The 12,440-nt window shown below is 54.9% G+C and overlaps 1 protein-coding gene across 1 annotated transcript in view; it reads left to right on the forward strand.

Annotated features, from left to right (window-relative positions):
• THBS2 (thrombospondin 2) overlaps positions 1-11,295 on the forward strand; it is a 39,428-nt gene extending 28,133 nt beyond the window's left edge. Inside the window, exons 15-22 of the mRNA XM_079146188.1 lie at positions 2,321-2,480; positions 4,034-4,152; positions 4,629-4,863; positions 6,336-6,563; positions 6,915-7,186; positions 7,628-7,725; positions 8,673-8,812; positions 10,122-11,295. Coding sequence (XP_079002314.1) covers positions 2,321-2,480; positions 4,034-4,152; positions 4,629-4,863; positions 6,336-6,563; positions 6,915-7,186; positions 7,628-7,725; positions 8,673-8,812; positions 10,122-10,129 — 1,260 coding nt within the window. The 3' untranslated portion in view covers positions 10,130-11,295. The remainder of the gene's footprint in view (positions 1-2,320; positions 2,481-4,033; positions 4,153-4,628; positions 4,864-6,335; positions 6,564-6,914; positions 7,187-7,627; positions 7,726-8,672; positions 8,813-10,121) is intronic.
• The last annotated feature ends 1,145 nt before the right edge of the window (positions 11,296-12,440 follow it).

Below are 12,440 nucleotides of genomic sequence, written 5' to 3' on the forward strand. Positions count from 1 at the left end.
ACTTCTCCACTCACTCCTCCACACACTCTTCCACTCACTCCTCCACTCATTCCTCCATACAATCACCACTCACTCTTCCACTCTCTCCTTCACACACTCCTCCATTCACTCCTCCACTCATTCCTCCACACGCTCCTCCAATCATTCCAATGCTCGCTCCTCACTCCTCCACTCACTCCTCCACGCACTCTTCCACTCACTCCTCCACACACTTCTCCATTTACTCCTCCATTCATTCCTCCACACACTCCTCCACACAATCCACCACTCATTCTTCCACTCTCCCTTTCACACACTCCTCCATTCACTCCTGCACTCATTCCTCCACACACTCCTCCACTCATTCCTCCACTCACTCCTCCACTAGCTCCTCCACTCCTCCACTCACTCCTCCACTCTCTCCTCCACTCTCTCTTCCACTTGCTCTACCATTCACACCTCCACACCCTCTTCTACTCTTTCCTGAGCTCACTCCTCCACTCACTACTCCACTCATTCCACGACACACTCCTCCACTCACTCCTCCCACACACTCATCCACTCAATCCTCCACACACTCCTCCACTCATTCCTCCTCTCACTCTTCCACTTGCTCTTGCACTCCTCCACTCGCTCCTCCACTCACTTTCCCACTCACTCATACACTCCCTCTCCACTACTCCTCCACTCACTCCTCCAGTCTCCACTCGCTCCTCCACTCACTCCTCCACACAATCCTCCACACACTCCTCCACTTGCTCCGCCACTCACTCCTCCACACTCCTCCACACACTCCTCCACTTGCTCCTCTCTTGCTCCTCCACTGTCTCCTCAACTCGCTCTGCTTCTCACTCCCCCACTCACTCCTCCACTCTCTTCTCCACTCACTTCTCTTCTTGCTCCACCACTCTCTCCTCCACTCCCTCCACTGCTCACTCCTCCAATAACTCCTTCACTCGCTCCTCCACTCATTACTCCACTTGCTTTTCCACTCGCTCCTCCACTCCTCCACTCACTCCTTCACTGATTCCTCCACACATTCCTCCACTCATTCCAACTCTCGCTCCTCCACTCGCTCCTCACTCCTGCACTCGCTCCTCCACACACTCTTCCACTCACTCCTCCACACACTCCTCCACTCACTCCTCCACACACTCCTCCACTCACTCCTCCACTCACTCCTCCACACAATCCACCACTCACTCCTCCACTCTCTTCTTCACACACTCCTCCATTCTCTCCTCCACTCCTTCTTCCACACACTCCTCTACTCGTTCCTCCACTCACTCCTCCACTCACTCCTCCACTCCTCCACTCACTCCTCCACATACTCCTCCACTCACTCCTCCACACACTCCTCCACTCACTTCCCACTCAGTCCTCCACTCAGTCCTCCACTCTCCTCCTCCACTTTCTCCTCCACTTGCTCCGCCATTCACACCTCCACGCACTCTTCCACTCCTTCCTGAGCTCACTCCTCCACTCACTCCTCCACACACTCCTCCACTCACTACTCCACTCATTCCTCGACACACTCCTCCACTCACTCCTCCACACACTCATCCACTCATTCTTCTACACACTCCTCCACTCATTCCTCCTCTCGCTCCTCTACTCCTCCACTTGTTCCTCCACTTGCTTCACCACTCACTCCTCCACACTCCTCAAACTCTCCTCCACTCACTCCTCCACACGCTCCTCCACTCATTACTCCACTTGCTCCTCCTCCTCTTGCTCCTCCACTCTCTCCTCCACTTGCTCCGCCACTCACTCCTCCACTCTCTCCTCCACTCTCTCCTTTTGCTCCTCCACTCTCTCCTCCACTCACTCCTCCACTCACTCCTCCACTGGCTCCCCTCCTGCTCCTCCACTCTCTCTCTACTTGCTCTGCCACTCCCTTCTCCACTCGGTCCTCCACTCCCTTCTCCACTCGCTCCTCCACTCCCTCCTCCACTCCCTTCTCCACTCGCTCCTCCACTCCCTTCTCCACTCGCTCCTCCACTCCCTCCTCCACTCACTCCTCCACTCACTCACTCATTCATGCACTCACTCCTCCACTCACCCACTCACTCATCCTCTCACTCATCACTCCTCTTCTCAGTCAGTGGACTTCACCCTGATGTAGATGGTCCATCATATTTGCCATAGAAATCTCAAAATCTGCCAGACAGGACAGATGTATCAATGTCTTTGCTTGTGCTTGGTCCAGCTGACTCGTCCCTCTGTTCTTTGTGTGGATGTTTCAGTCTGCCTGGAGCACATGGCTGGGAGGCCAGCCCACTGACCTGCACCTGCCCAGCACTGCTGTGCTCTTCCTTAAACCTTTCCTTCATGTTCCTAGGACAATTGCCAGCTTCTCTTCAATCCTCGGCAGTCTGACTATGACAAGGATGAGGTTGGGGATCGCTGTGACAACTGCCCTTATGTGCACAACTCAGCACAGATAGACACAGACAGCAATGGCGAGGGGGATGCCTGCTCCGTAGACATCGATGGGGATGGTCAGTTGCTCCTCTTGTTTCCAGGACGCATGCCTAGGTTCATGATGTGAAGTTCAGTCTGGGCAGGGGCTGCATCAGGACTTGGCTGAGTGCAGAGAGATTTGCAACACATCAGTGCAGCATTTACCTTGGTCTGGTAGGCCTCTAGATGTGGCTTACACCACAGGGAAAGAAGATGCAGGTGTGCAAAATTTGTGCACCTGCCGCATCCTACACGGGGACTGAGCACCTGGATTTTGTCCCTGTGCCCCTCAGCAAGTACTGCATGGATGCCAGGGCAATGGCATTGGAGACGCCATGCTTCCTTCTGCCTCGTGTTCTGCACTTCACCTGCTGTCCACACTGGCATGGGACCGAAGAACCCCTCCCTCCTGGTCCATGGGAGCCCAACCTTATTCTGCCCTTGCATTTTCCCACCTGTGGGGAAGCACGAGGGCAGGGTACCCTGTCCCTGACCCCTCCTCATAGCCCTGCATGCTGGCCCCCTGCTAGCCTCTCCAGTGCACACCTCTGTTAGAACTCCCACCAGCCGCATCAAGCGGCTCCTGGGGAGCACCTGGGAGCTGCCTGCCACCTCAGCTCCACCTGCCTGGGTCCCAAGGCAGGTGTGCGGTGAGGCCTGGGTCACGCTGCAGGCTGGCTCCAGCCCTGAACCCTCCTGTCTGTGGGAATGAGCTCCGTGACCCCTGCCTTGTGGCCATTCACTCCTTCCTTAGGAGTTAGTGCTCCATCTGCCTCCGCTTCTCACACTGCTGGCTGCACACCTCGCTCCCTGTCTCTGGTGTCCCCTCAGGGATCATCCTCAGCCCCTCTGACTCACTCTGACCTTCACTGTGCCCCAAAGTGCACTTTGTCATCAAGACTCCTTTAGCCTGTTTCTGCTCCCCTGGCCCCAGGATGTGTCCACACTCCTTGGGCTTCATGGCGTGCCCCTTTGGGCTTCATGGCAGTTAGGTGGAGCCCCACTTCCAACTGGACTGGCCTGCATGCCCTGAAGCCCACATGCTCTTAGCTTTTAGGAGTCTCTTGACTGGACCCTAGGTGACCTCCCAGGCCTGCTCTACCTGGCAGAGGCCCCGCCAAATCTCCCCAGTCACCTGGGTCCCTCGACTCACCAAGGTGGTGCTCTGCTTTGTCATTGGGCAACACCTCGTCCAGGGCTATTTGCTTTCCTAACTCTGGTACTAATCGAATGCGTTGCCCATCTTCAGACTTCCTGAAATAGGGCCTCACACCTGAGGCCTGCCAGTCTCTACCAGGTGGTGGCCTGCTTGTGTGCCTGGAGGGCAGGTGCCCCCTACTCAGTGCTTTCTGAGTCTCTCCAGCAGCAGGGCCCTGACGCTGGAGCAAGCCAGGAGGAGCCGCTGTTGCCCACCTGCCCACAGCTGGCCGGTCTGCACTGGGGCTGTGCCACTGCTGCCCAGTCTGTGGACTTCTCCCCTGACCCCAGGCTTGGCCTTTCATGGTTTAAGTGAAAGCGTGAGTGGCCCAGTGAGAGCAGCCCGTGCTTTCCCTGAGCTCTGCACGAGACGCTTTCTTCTTGCCACCCACAGATGTCTTCAACGAGCGAGACAACTGTCCCTATGTCTACAACACTGACCAGAGAGACACAGACGGGGACGGAGTGGGGGATCACTGTGACAACTGCCCCCTGATGCACAACCCCGACCAGGTGAGCAGTGACTGTGGGCAGGCCCAGGGCCTGAGGGGGACACAGCTGTGGGCCTTCTGGGTCCCAGCAGCTCTGCCAGCACGTGACAACATGGCATTTCCGTCATCTCAGTTGGGACATGCGCTGAGGCACATCTGGGCAATGGCCTCTCCACCTTGCTGCAGCTGGACACCCATTACAAGCATGAGTCTTGGTGCCATGTCCAGGCTGGCCTCTGAAGGAGATGAGGACGCAGCCCCCGCACGAGAGGCTTGGCTGAGTGGCGGGGAGGCTTTTCCCAGAGAAAAGCTTTTCCCAAAGTCCCCAGTAGTGACCGAGGCCCTGCGGGGTCCCAGGGCCGAGGTCTGGGCTCCAGACCCCTCTGGACAGTGGAGAGCCCTCCTCTCTGCAGACCCGAGCTTGCCCTGGGGTCTCTCCCCAGGACCCCTGGCCCTTCTTCCTGCGACTGCCCCGTGTCCACCTGCCCTGTCTCGCAGACGGACCTGGACAACGACCTGGTGGGAGACGAGTGTGACAACAACGAGGACATCGACGACGACGGCCACCAGAACAACCAGGACAACTGCCCCTACATCTCCAACGCCAACCAGGCCGACCACGACGGCGACGGCCAGGGCGACGCCTGCGACTCCGACGACGACAATGACGGCGTCCCTGACGACAGGGACAACTGCCGGCTGGTGTCCAACCCGGGGCAGGAGGACGCCGACGGTAGGCCGGGCGGGGACAGCGGGCAGGGGGAGCCGACGGCAGGCCGGGTGGGGACAGTGGGCAAGGGGACTGGAGGGTAGGCCCGAGGCTGCAGAGGAGACTGCCCAGGGCAGTGAATGTGGAGGATGGCTGATGGGGACCCCAGGCTCTGCCCTCGAGGCCCTGGTGGCCTCACTTGGCCATCCCAGCCTTTCTTGGGCTTCAGCCTCCTGCTGTGTCCTCCTCAGAAGACAGAGCAGGTGTGCAGGGTGGGATGAGGTCGGAGCTGGCATCTGGTCACCTCCTGGATTCTGACACCTTAGAAAGAAGTAGGTCAGTGCTGAGGCCAGTGAGGGACCAGGAGAACTCCCTGTGGGGAGTGGAGGGGCCGTTTTGCCCAGCAGCCACGGCTAGTCCGTGGCCTGCAGCCGTCTCGGCTCTTGAGACAGGAGGGCCACGGGGTGGACTGCTGTCCTTCATGCTGCACACACAGCAGACACTGTACGGCTGTGCTCACGGGCAGTGGGGTCGCGAGCGGGTGGCTGACGGAGTGGACCCACTGCCTCAAGCCCCTGTGGAAGATGCGCGTCCTCACAAGTGGATGAGCAGTCCTGGGGTGCCAAGCCTCACTCAGAAGCACATGGAGAGACTCTGAGACCCGAGGGCAGCTTCAGGCCCCTGACCAGGCTCCTGAGGGACTCTAGCATGGCACCAAGGCTAACCTGGATGCTCGAGCCTGGGAGCCGGTTTTCAGGGCTGCCCTGCTGGGAGGCGGGTTTCCTGCCCTGGTGGCCCTCGCCAGCAAGGGGGCTGGGTGTGGGAGCATGTTAACGGTCTGCGAGGCCTTGCATGTGACCGCGTGCCTGGAGCAGAGTCAGGGAGCAAGCCACCCAACAGGGCTCCAGACCAGCCAAGAGTGGCAGGGAGCCACAGCAGCACCCTGGTGCCCAGCTCGGCCTCTGTCCCTCCTCTAAAACAAGAGGCAGCACCCTGAGCGGGTTGGCCACACTGGGCTTCCGTGGTGGCCTCAGACTGGGCAGCCAAAGGTCTCCCATCCCTCTCCCTTTGCTACTGAGGGACCCCCACCCTGACAGTTTCTTTGAGAATCGGACAAGAGGGTCTCAAGGAAAGGAAGCCCACCTACCCCTGGGAAAAGTCCCGTTTGGTGCGGGAGCTCTGCTCCAGGTGATGGGACCAGGAAGCTGTGGAGAGCTGGGGTCTGCCGGCCTTTCCTGGACAGCTCCAGGTCTCCTGGCCCTGAGCGCAGGGGACGCGTGCAGAGATTGGGCCTGGGTGGGTCTTTCTGAGTGACCTTTCCAGAGCAGGCCCCAGCGATGTCTGCAAGACACCGCATGACTCCTCGCAGGCTCAGGCTGGACACCTCAGAGCCGGTCCCTGCTCTGCCGTCCTCAGACTTGAGAGGACCAGGGTCGTCCCCTCCCCGCAAGTCAGTGGCAAGCCACCCACGAGTCCCCGTTTCTGATTGTGAATAGGTGACGGGCGAGGTGATATCTGTAAAGACGATTTTGACAATGACAACGTCCCTGACATCGATGACGTGTGTCCTGAAAACAATGCCATCAGCGAGACCGACTTCAGGAACTTCCAGATGGTCCCCCTGGACCCCAAGGGCACCACCCAGATCGACCCCAACTGGGTCATCCGTCACCAAGGAAAGGAGCTGGTCCAGACGGCCAACTCGGACCCTGGCATTGCTGTCGGTGAGCCTGAGACCTGGGAGATGCCACCAGGTACCCAGAGGGGACCTGCCAGGTCTTGTGGGCGGGGTAGCATGACCCTGGCAACTCGCTGGGCCTGTGAAGCCATCTGCCCACTGCCCTGGACAGGAGCAGTGCCTGAGTGTGCCCTGCGAGCCCTCTGGTCCCCTCATGCCACACAGGGAAGACTGTGCCCGTGAATTGGCCCTGGGAACCCTTAAATCCCACCCTGATGGACGTCACAGCGAAGAACCTGGCTTGAAGGGCAGAGGAACATCTGCCCGGTCGCCTCAGGCAGCTGTCCGATGGCTGCTCCGCTGCCTCTAATGAACCCCCGTGTCCCTTGGTGTCCAGGCTTCGACGAGTTTGGGTCGGTGGACTTCAGCGGCACGTTCTATGTCAACACCGACCGGGATGACGACTACGCAGGCTTCGTCTTTGGCTACCAGTCGAGCAGCCGCTTCTACGTGGTGATGTGGAAGCAAGTCACCCAGACCTACTGGGAGGACCAGCCCAGCCGGGCATACGGCTACTCCGGGGTGTCCCTCAAGGTGGTCAATTCCACCACGGGCACCGGCGAGCACCTGCGAAATGCCCTGTGGCACACAGGCAACACAGAGGGGCAGGTGAGGCCGGCAGCTGACGCCAGCCCCTGGACACCACCTGCAGTCCCACCCACCCCAGGATGCCCTGCCCTTGTGAATTCTGACCCACGTGGCAGGCATTTTAGTGACCACTGCCGAGTCCTGCTTCCTCAAAGGCAGCACACCTGGTGCGTCCATGAACAGGATGGTAGTCCTCCTGCAAATCACACCTACTTCCACTGCTTTCAGGCAGGGAGGACTGAGTTCCAAGCCTATAAGTGTTTTCCCCAGTCCCAAATTGAGAAGGCAGAAGGTTCTGAATTTGGGTCCGTGATGCCTTGCTCTGACCACTGAACCACACTGTACAGTGTCATTCCTTAAGACCCGCAGGGCAATGTGAGACACACGTATCTGAGTGGCAGACCAGGTGTGGTGGAGGCTTGGCATGTCCAGTGGGCTGGAGGCTGACCTTTGTCCCCTCAGGTACGCACCCTGTGGCACGACCCCAAAAACATTGGCTGGAAAGACTACACTGCATACCGGTGGCACCTGGTTCACAGGCCAAAGACGGGCTACATGAGGTAAGGGAGGTCCAGGGTCTGCTGCCCCCCAGGATGAGTCCCCGCTGCGTGGCAGGGGTGCCGGCAGCAGCAATGCCCAGGGAATGCTGCAGGTTCTCCTCTGGAGTCAGCTTTGGACGGCCTCTGCGATAAGTAATGTGTCTCTGCAACACACCATTTATTTTAAAAACCTTGGAAAGGAGAAAATAAAACTTGTCTTGTTAAAATAGCTAGGCAAGGATGGGCATCTTCCCTCCCGAGGGGTACCTGAGGCCACTGCAGGAAGGCAGGAGCTTCCTCCACGGCAGAGATCCCTGGTTATTCCTTACTTCTGACCTGTGCCTGGCTGAACCCAGACATGTGTTTGAGTAAAAGTGTCCACAACTCTCAAGCCAAGGGCCTGTTCTCATAGCCTAGCTGCAGACTGCATTTGTGATAGATTTTGATTAAAATGAAATGGGCACTATTTAAAATAATGTCTTGCAAAATTAAGTGATGCAGTTGGATTCTGGTGTTTTTGTTGTTTGTGTGTTTGTTTGCTTGTTTTCTGCTGGGCTGAGCCCAGGACCTAGTACCTGCTCGGCAAGTCCTCGGCACTGAGCTCACTGCAGGCCCATGGAGATTTGCAGAAGCCAGGAGCACAGGCCCTTGGTGTAGGTGGGGTGCACAGCCCCATGGAGGGACACGGGGTTCTCCTGTGGGAGCATCCGCAGGTCAGGCTGCATAAGGCAGGGACAGCAGACCTGGTGCTGCTCTCGTGCCACTGTCCTGGTGGGGAGAGGCTGGTGATCGCAGGGTGTGAGCGTGAGATGGAGGCTGCTGGAGCTGGAGCTCAGGGGTGGGACCCTCGCCCTCCAGACTGCTTCGGCCCCCACGGCAAAGCCCGGCTGGAAACTGGTGTTGTGGGCGTGTTCCCTGTGACCGGGCTTCCCAGAGCTCAACTTCTTCCTCTATGACCTCATTCTCAGAGTCCTAGTGCACGAAGGAAAACAGGTCATGGCAGACTCGGGACCAATCTATGACCAAACCTATGCCGGGGGACGCCTAGGGCTGTTTGTGTTCTCTCAAGAGATGGTCTACTTCTCCGACCTCAAGTACGAGTGCAGAGGTGAGTGCGCACCACCGTGGGCTCCCACTATAGGAGCCGCGCACCAGGCAGCAAACCCATGGGAGGCCATGCCTCAGAGCCTGCCTGTTCCTGACATGGGGCTCATGGGGGAAGCTTAGTTGTGAGGATTTTGTGATTGTCATTGTGGTTTTGAGCTGAATTTGAAAGCACTTGGTAGGACAAACTCTTTTGATTATTCACAAGGTTTTACCCCATGAACTAGAGCCCATAGCTTGAGCACTGTTCATCTCTCTGAGCCTCTAAAGGCTTTTCAGATTATTGTCCTTGCTAAAAATTGAAGAAATGAAGGGAAGAAGAAAGAAAGGAAGGAGGAAGAAGGAATAAAGGAGGGAGGGATGGAGAAGGAAGGGAAGGAAGAGAGTTTCTTTCTAGTTATACATCCAGGAGTGTATTTGAATCAAAATATCATAAGCCTGGAAGGGAACTCAACTGTAGTCTAGTCAAACCCCATGTCTTCTACAGTTGAGGTAAGAAAAGCTCAGAGATACCTCTCAAAGGCCACACACTAAACACACATACAAAGAAGAAAGGAGGGAAGATGAAAATCCTTTCTCTGCTTGCTTCTAGTTTCCTTTTCATTATATTAGGATGGCATTTAGGACATTTCATGTTTCCATTTATAGACCCACCCATTCATCCATTCATACATACAAACACCTGCGCATCTATCCATCCACCCATTCATCCATCTATCTGTCCATACACCCACCCATTCATCCATCCACCCATCCAACCATCCATCCAATAATCTATCCATCCATCCACCCACCCACCCACCAATCCATCCATTCATCCATCCATCCACCCACCAATCTATCCTTCCATCCATCCATCCACCCACCCACCAATCCATCCATCCATCATCCATCCATCCACCCACCCACTAATCCATCCTTCCATTCACCCACCAATCCATCCATCCATCCATCCATCCATCCATCCATCCATCCACTCACTCACCAATCCATCCATCCACCCATCCATTTATCCATCCACCCACCAATCTATCCTTCCATCCATCCATCCATCCACCTACCAATCCATCCATCCATCATCCATCCATCCACTAATCCATCCATCCATTCATCCACCAATCCTTCCATCCATCCATCCATCCATCCATCCATCCATCCATCCATCCACCCACCAATCCATCCATCCACCCATCCATTTATCCTATTACTGTCATTTTAAAATTAAAGCAACAACACATGAGGTTGTAGGTAAAACAGAATAGAAGATCTCCATGGTCCAGTCACCCTAACTCTGCTTCTTGCTTTTCTTCCAGATGCCTAGATGACAATGACAAGACTTGCCACATTTCCAGCAATGTTCTGTAAATGCTGTTTCCTGGACACTTGGTCCATCCTGGCACCTGCAGCTTCTCTCTCTTTAGCAGCATTTCCTGTTCTTCTACCCTAACTCTGGTCGGTTCTTCACTTCGCGCATCAACCCCAAGTCCATGTGCCACCGAGGACAGACATTGACGGAACCCAGAGAGGAACACCTGATCCAGTGCGGGCGTGTGGCAGGAGCGTTGAGACTCAACGTGGAGTGGAGCTTGAGCATGACTGCGTTGTCTTTTCTTGTTTGTCTAAAAAGAATGACGTTTACATTTGAGATGCACTTACTGTATTTATGTGTTTATGGAGGTGAAGGGGATCCTGTGCATAAGTCAGTAACATAAATTAAGCATGAAAAGTACTTCTCAACCACGTCCAGTGCTAGCGTTGTTGCTGTACTTGGGTTAGTGCTGTCCACTGACACACCAACCCCTGAAGTCCATCAGAAGGAGGGTCAGGTAGGTGCATGAGCTGGTCTAGTGAGGAAGAGTCAGCAGATGCTCATCACACAAGCTTCAGCCGGCATCCATGATGCAAGGTGCTGAGCACCCAAAATATGAAAAACCATTCCAAAAGCAGACAGGTACCTTCCTGGTCCACAGTGGATGGCCTCACACTTGGTGGGACACCAAGAGGGACTGTCCCTGAGAAACGGGCTTTCCATGACTCCAGCTGGGACCTGGTAGAATCTCCTTAGGGCAGAAGTTCAGCAGAGCCAGTGCCTCTGTGCAGCTGCTAGTCCTGCTGGGCAGCATGCGAAGTGCCCAGCCAGCATGACCGGTGCTGCTCTCTGCACTGGGGTTGCTGCTTGGCTTCTGCCTGGTCCCTGCTACTGGGGAGAAGCCAAGCAGGCGAGCCAGTCAGCACGTGCTCTTGGGTGCCCAACTCACGTTCTAGGTTTTGGAAACTGGGAGAGTTGCTTTTATCCAACTCTGTAACACATTTTGTTAAGGTTCCAGCTGTAAGTGTTTTGCCAATATTTATTAAGTGAATAAAGAATGCACTCCAGCCACCAATAACTTATTTCAAACATTTTGAGTAACATGTATGTAGCATAATTTCAAGAAATAAACATGTAATAAGGATGTAATAATATAAAGACACGGTTGCAGCCAAATACCTGCTGTCTAAATTTGAGGCTTTATACTGTAATTCTGCATGTTAAGGCATGGTGTGAGATGCCGGGTGAACAGGAAGGAAGTCTGAATGGCCAGGGCCTTAACATACACTGCTTCCAGTGGTTTTCAAGTCAACATTTTTTACTGTTGCCTGCCTGCTGTACACAGAATTTAAAAAAAACATTTGAATGCTGAAGAAAATTCAGCAGGGGTCTTGCCAGACACGCCCAGTCATCAGTCACACAGCAACGGACCCAACTCGACTTCTGGCTGTGAGCTGCAATTCCTCTGCAGGAATTAGCTATGCCCACCCCACCCTGGTGAGTGGAGAGCTCATCTGTCTGCCTGGCACGGGGCAGGGTCTCCCTTTCTGTCCATGTGGTTGCGTTTCTGTGTCTAATAGAGGAACCCATCACTCTTGTCTCAACTAACACACTTCATGTTGATACCATTTCATTTGCTGCTTCCTTCGAGCTGATTGCCCTGTTTGCTGCACTTCTGCTTGTGTGGACGTGTGTTCCTAAGATCGACAAGGGCTGGGAGACATCATTAAATGTGATGTTGTGCAGAGCGTGTGTGGGCTTCTGTTGGTGCTGGTTGGGTGGTGAGGGTGTGGGGAGGAGGATGTGAATACCCAGAATGTACCATATGATTTTGTAAATTATTTATGTCTTTAAAAAAAAAAAAAAAACAACCTTCTCATATAGGTTAATGAACTATTTGTTTTGCAAAAGACTGTAAATATTTATTTATTTGTTCACATGATCAAAATTTCATCACTGAAACCCTGCATTTAGTTAGAGCCTCATTTTTATACTTCAAAGATCAACAACCGGAAATAAATTATAACAAGGTTTTCTATAAATGAATCTCTCTCCCTTTTTTAAGAAGTATTAGCAGGGCTTCTACTGGGGGGAAGGGAGAACATTCCAAACAAGGAGCACTGAGGTTTTGCTTCCCATAGAGTGACAGGTGTCACTGTCACAGGCTGCTGTGACCTCAGGCTCATGGTCCCCGCGGAAGGCCCAGAAGCTCTAGGTAACCCAGGGCTTTCCCCTAAGGGCCTGTGCAGTGCAGCCCAGCAGCCCAGGCCTCCCATGGCTGGTTTGGGGTCTGACAGGACAGGAGGCTGCAGTGCTTCCGGGG

This window comes from Sciurus vulgaris (genome assembly GCF_902686455.1).
Source record: "Sciurus vulgaris genome assembly, chromosome: 7".
NCBI classification, from domain to species: Eukaryota; Metazoa; Chordata; class Mammalia; order Rodentia; family Sciuridae; genus Sciurus; species Sciurus vulgaris.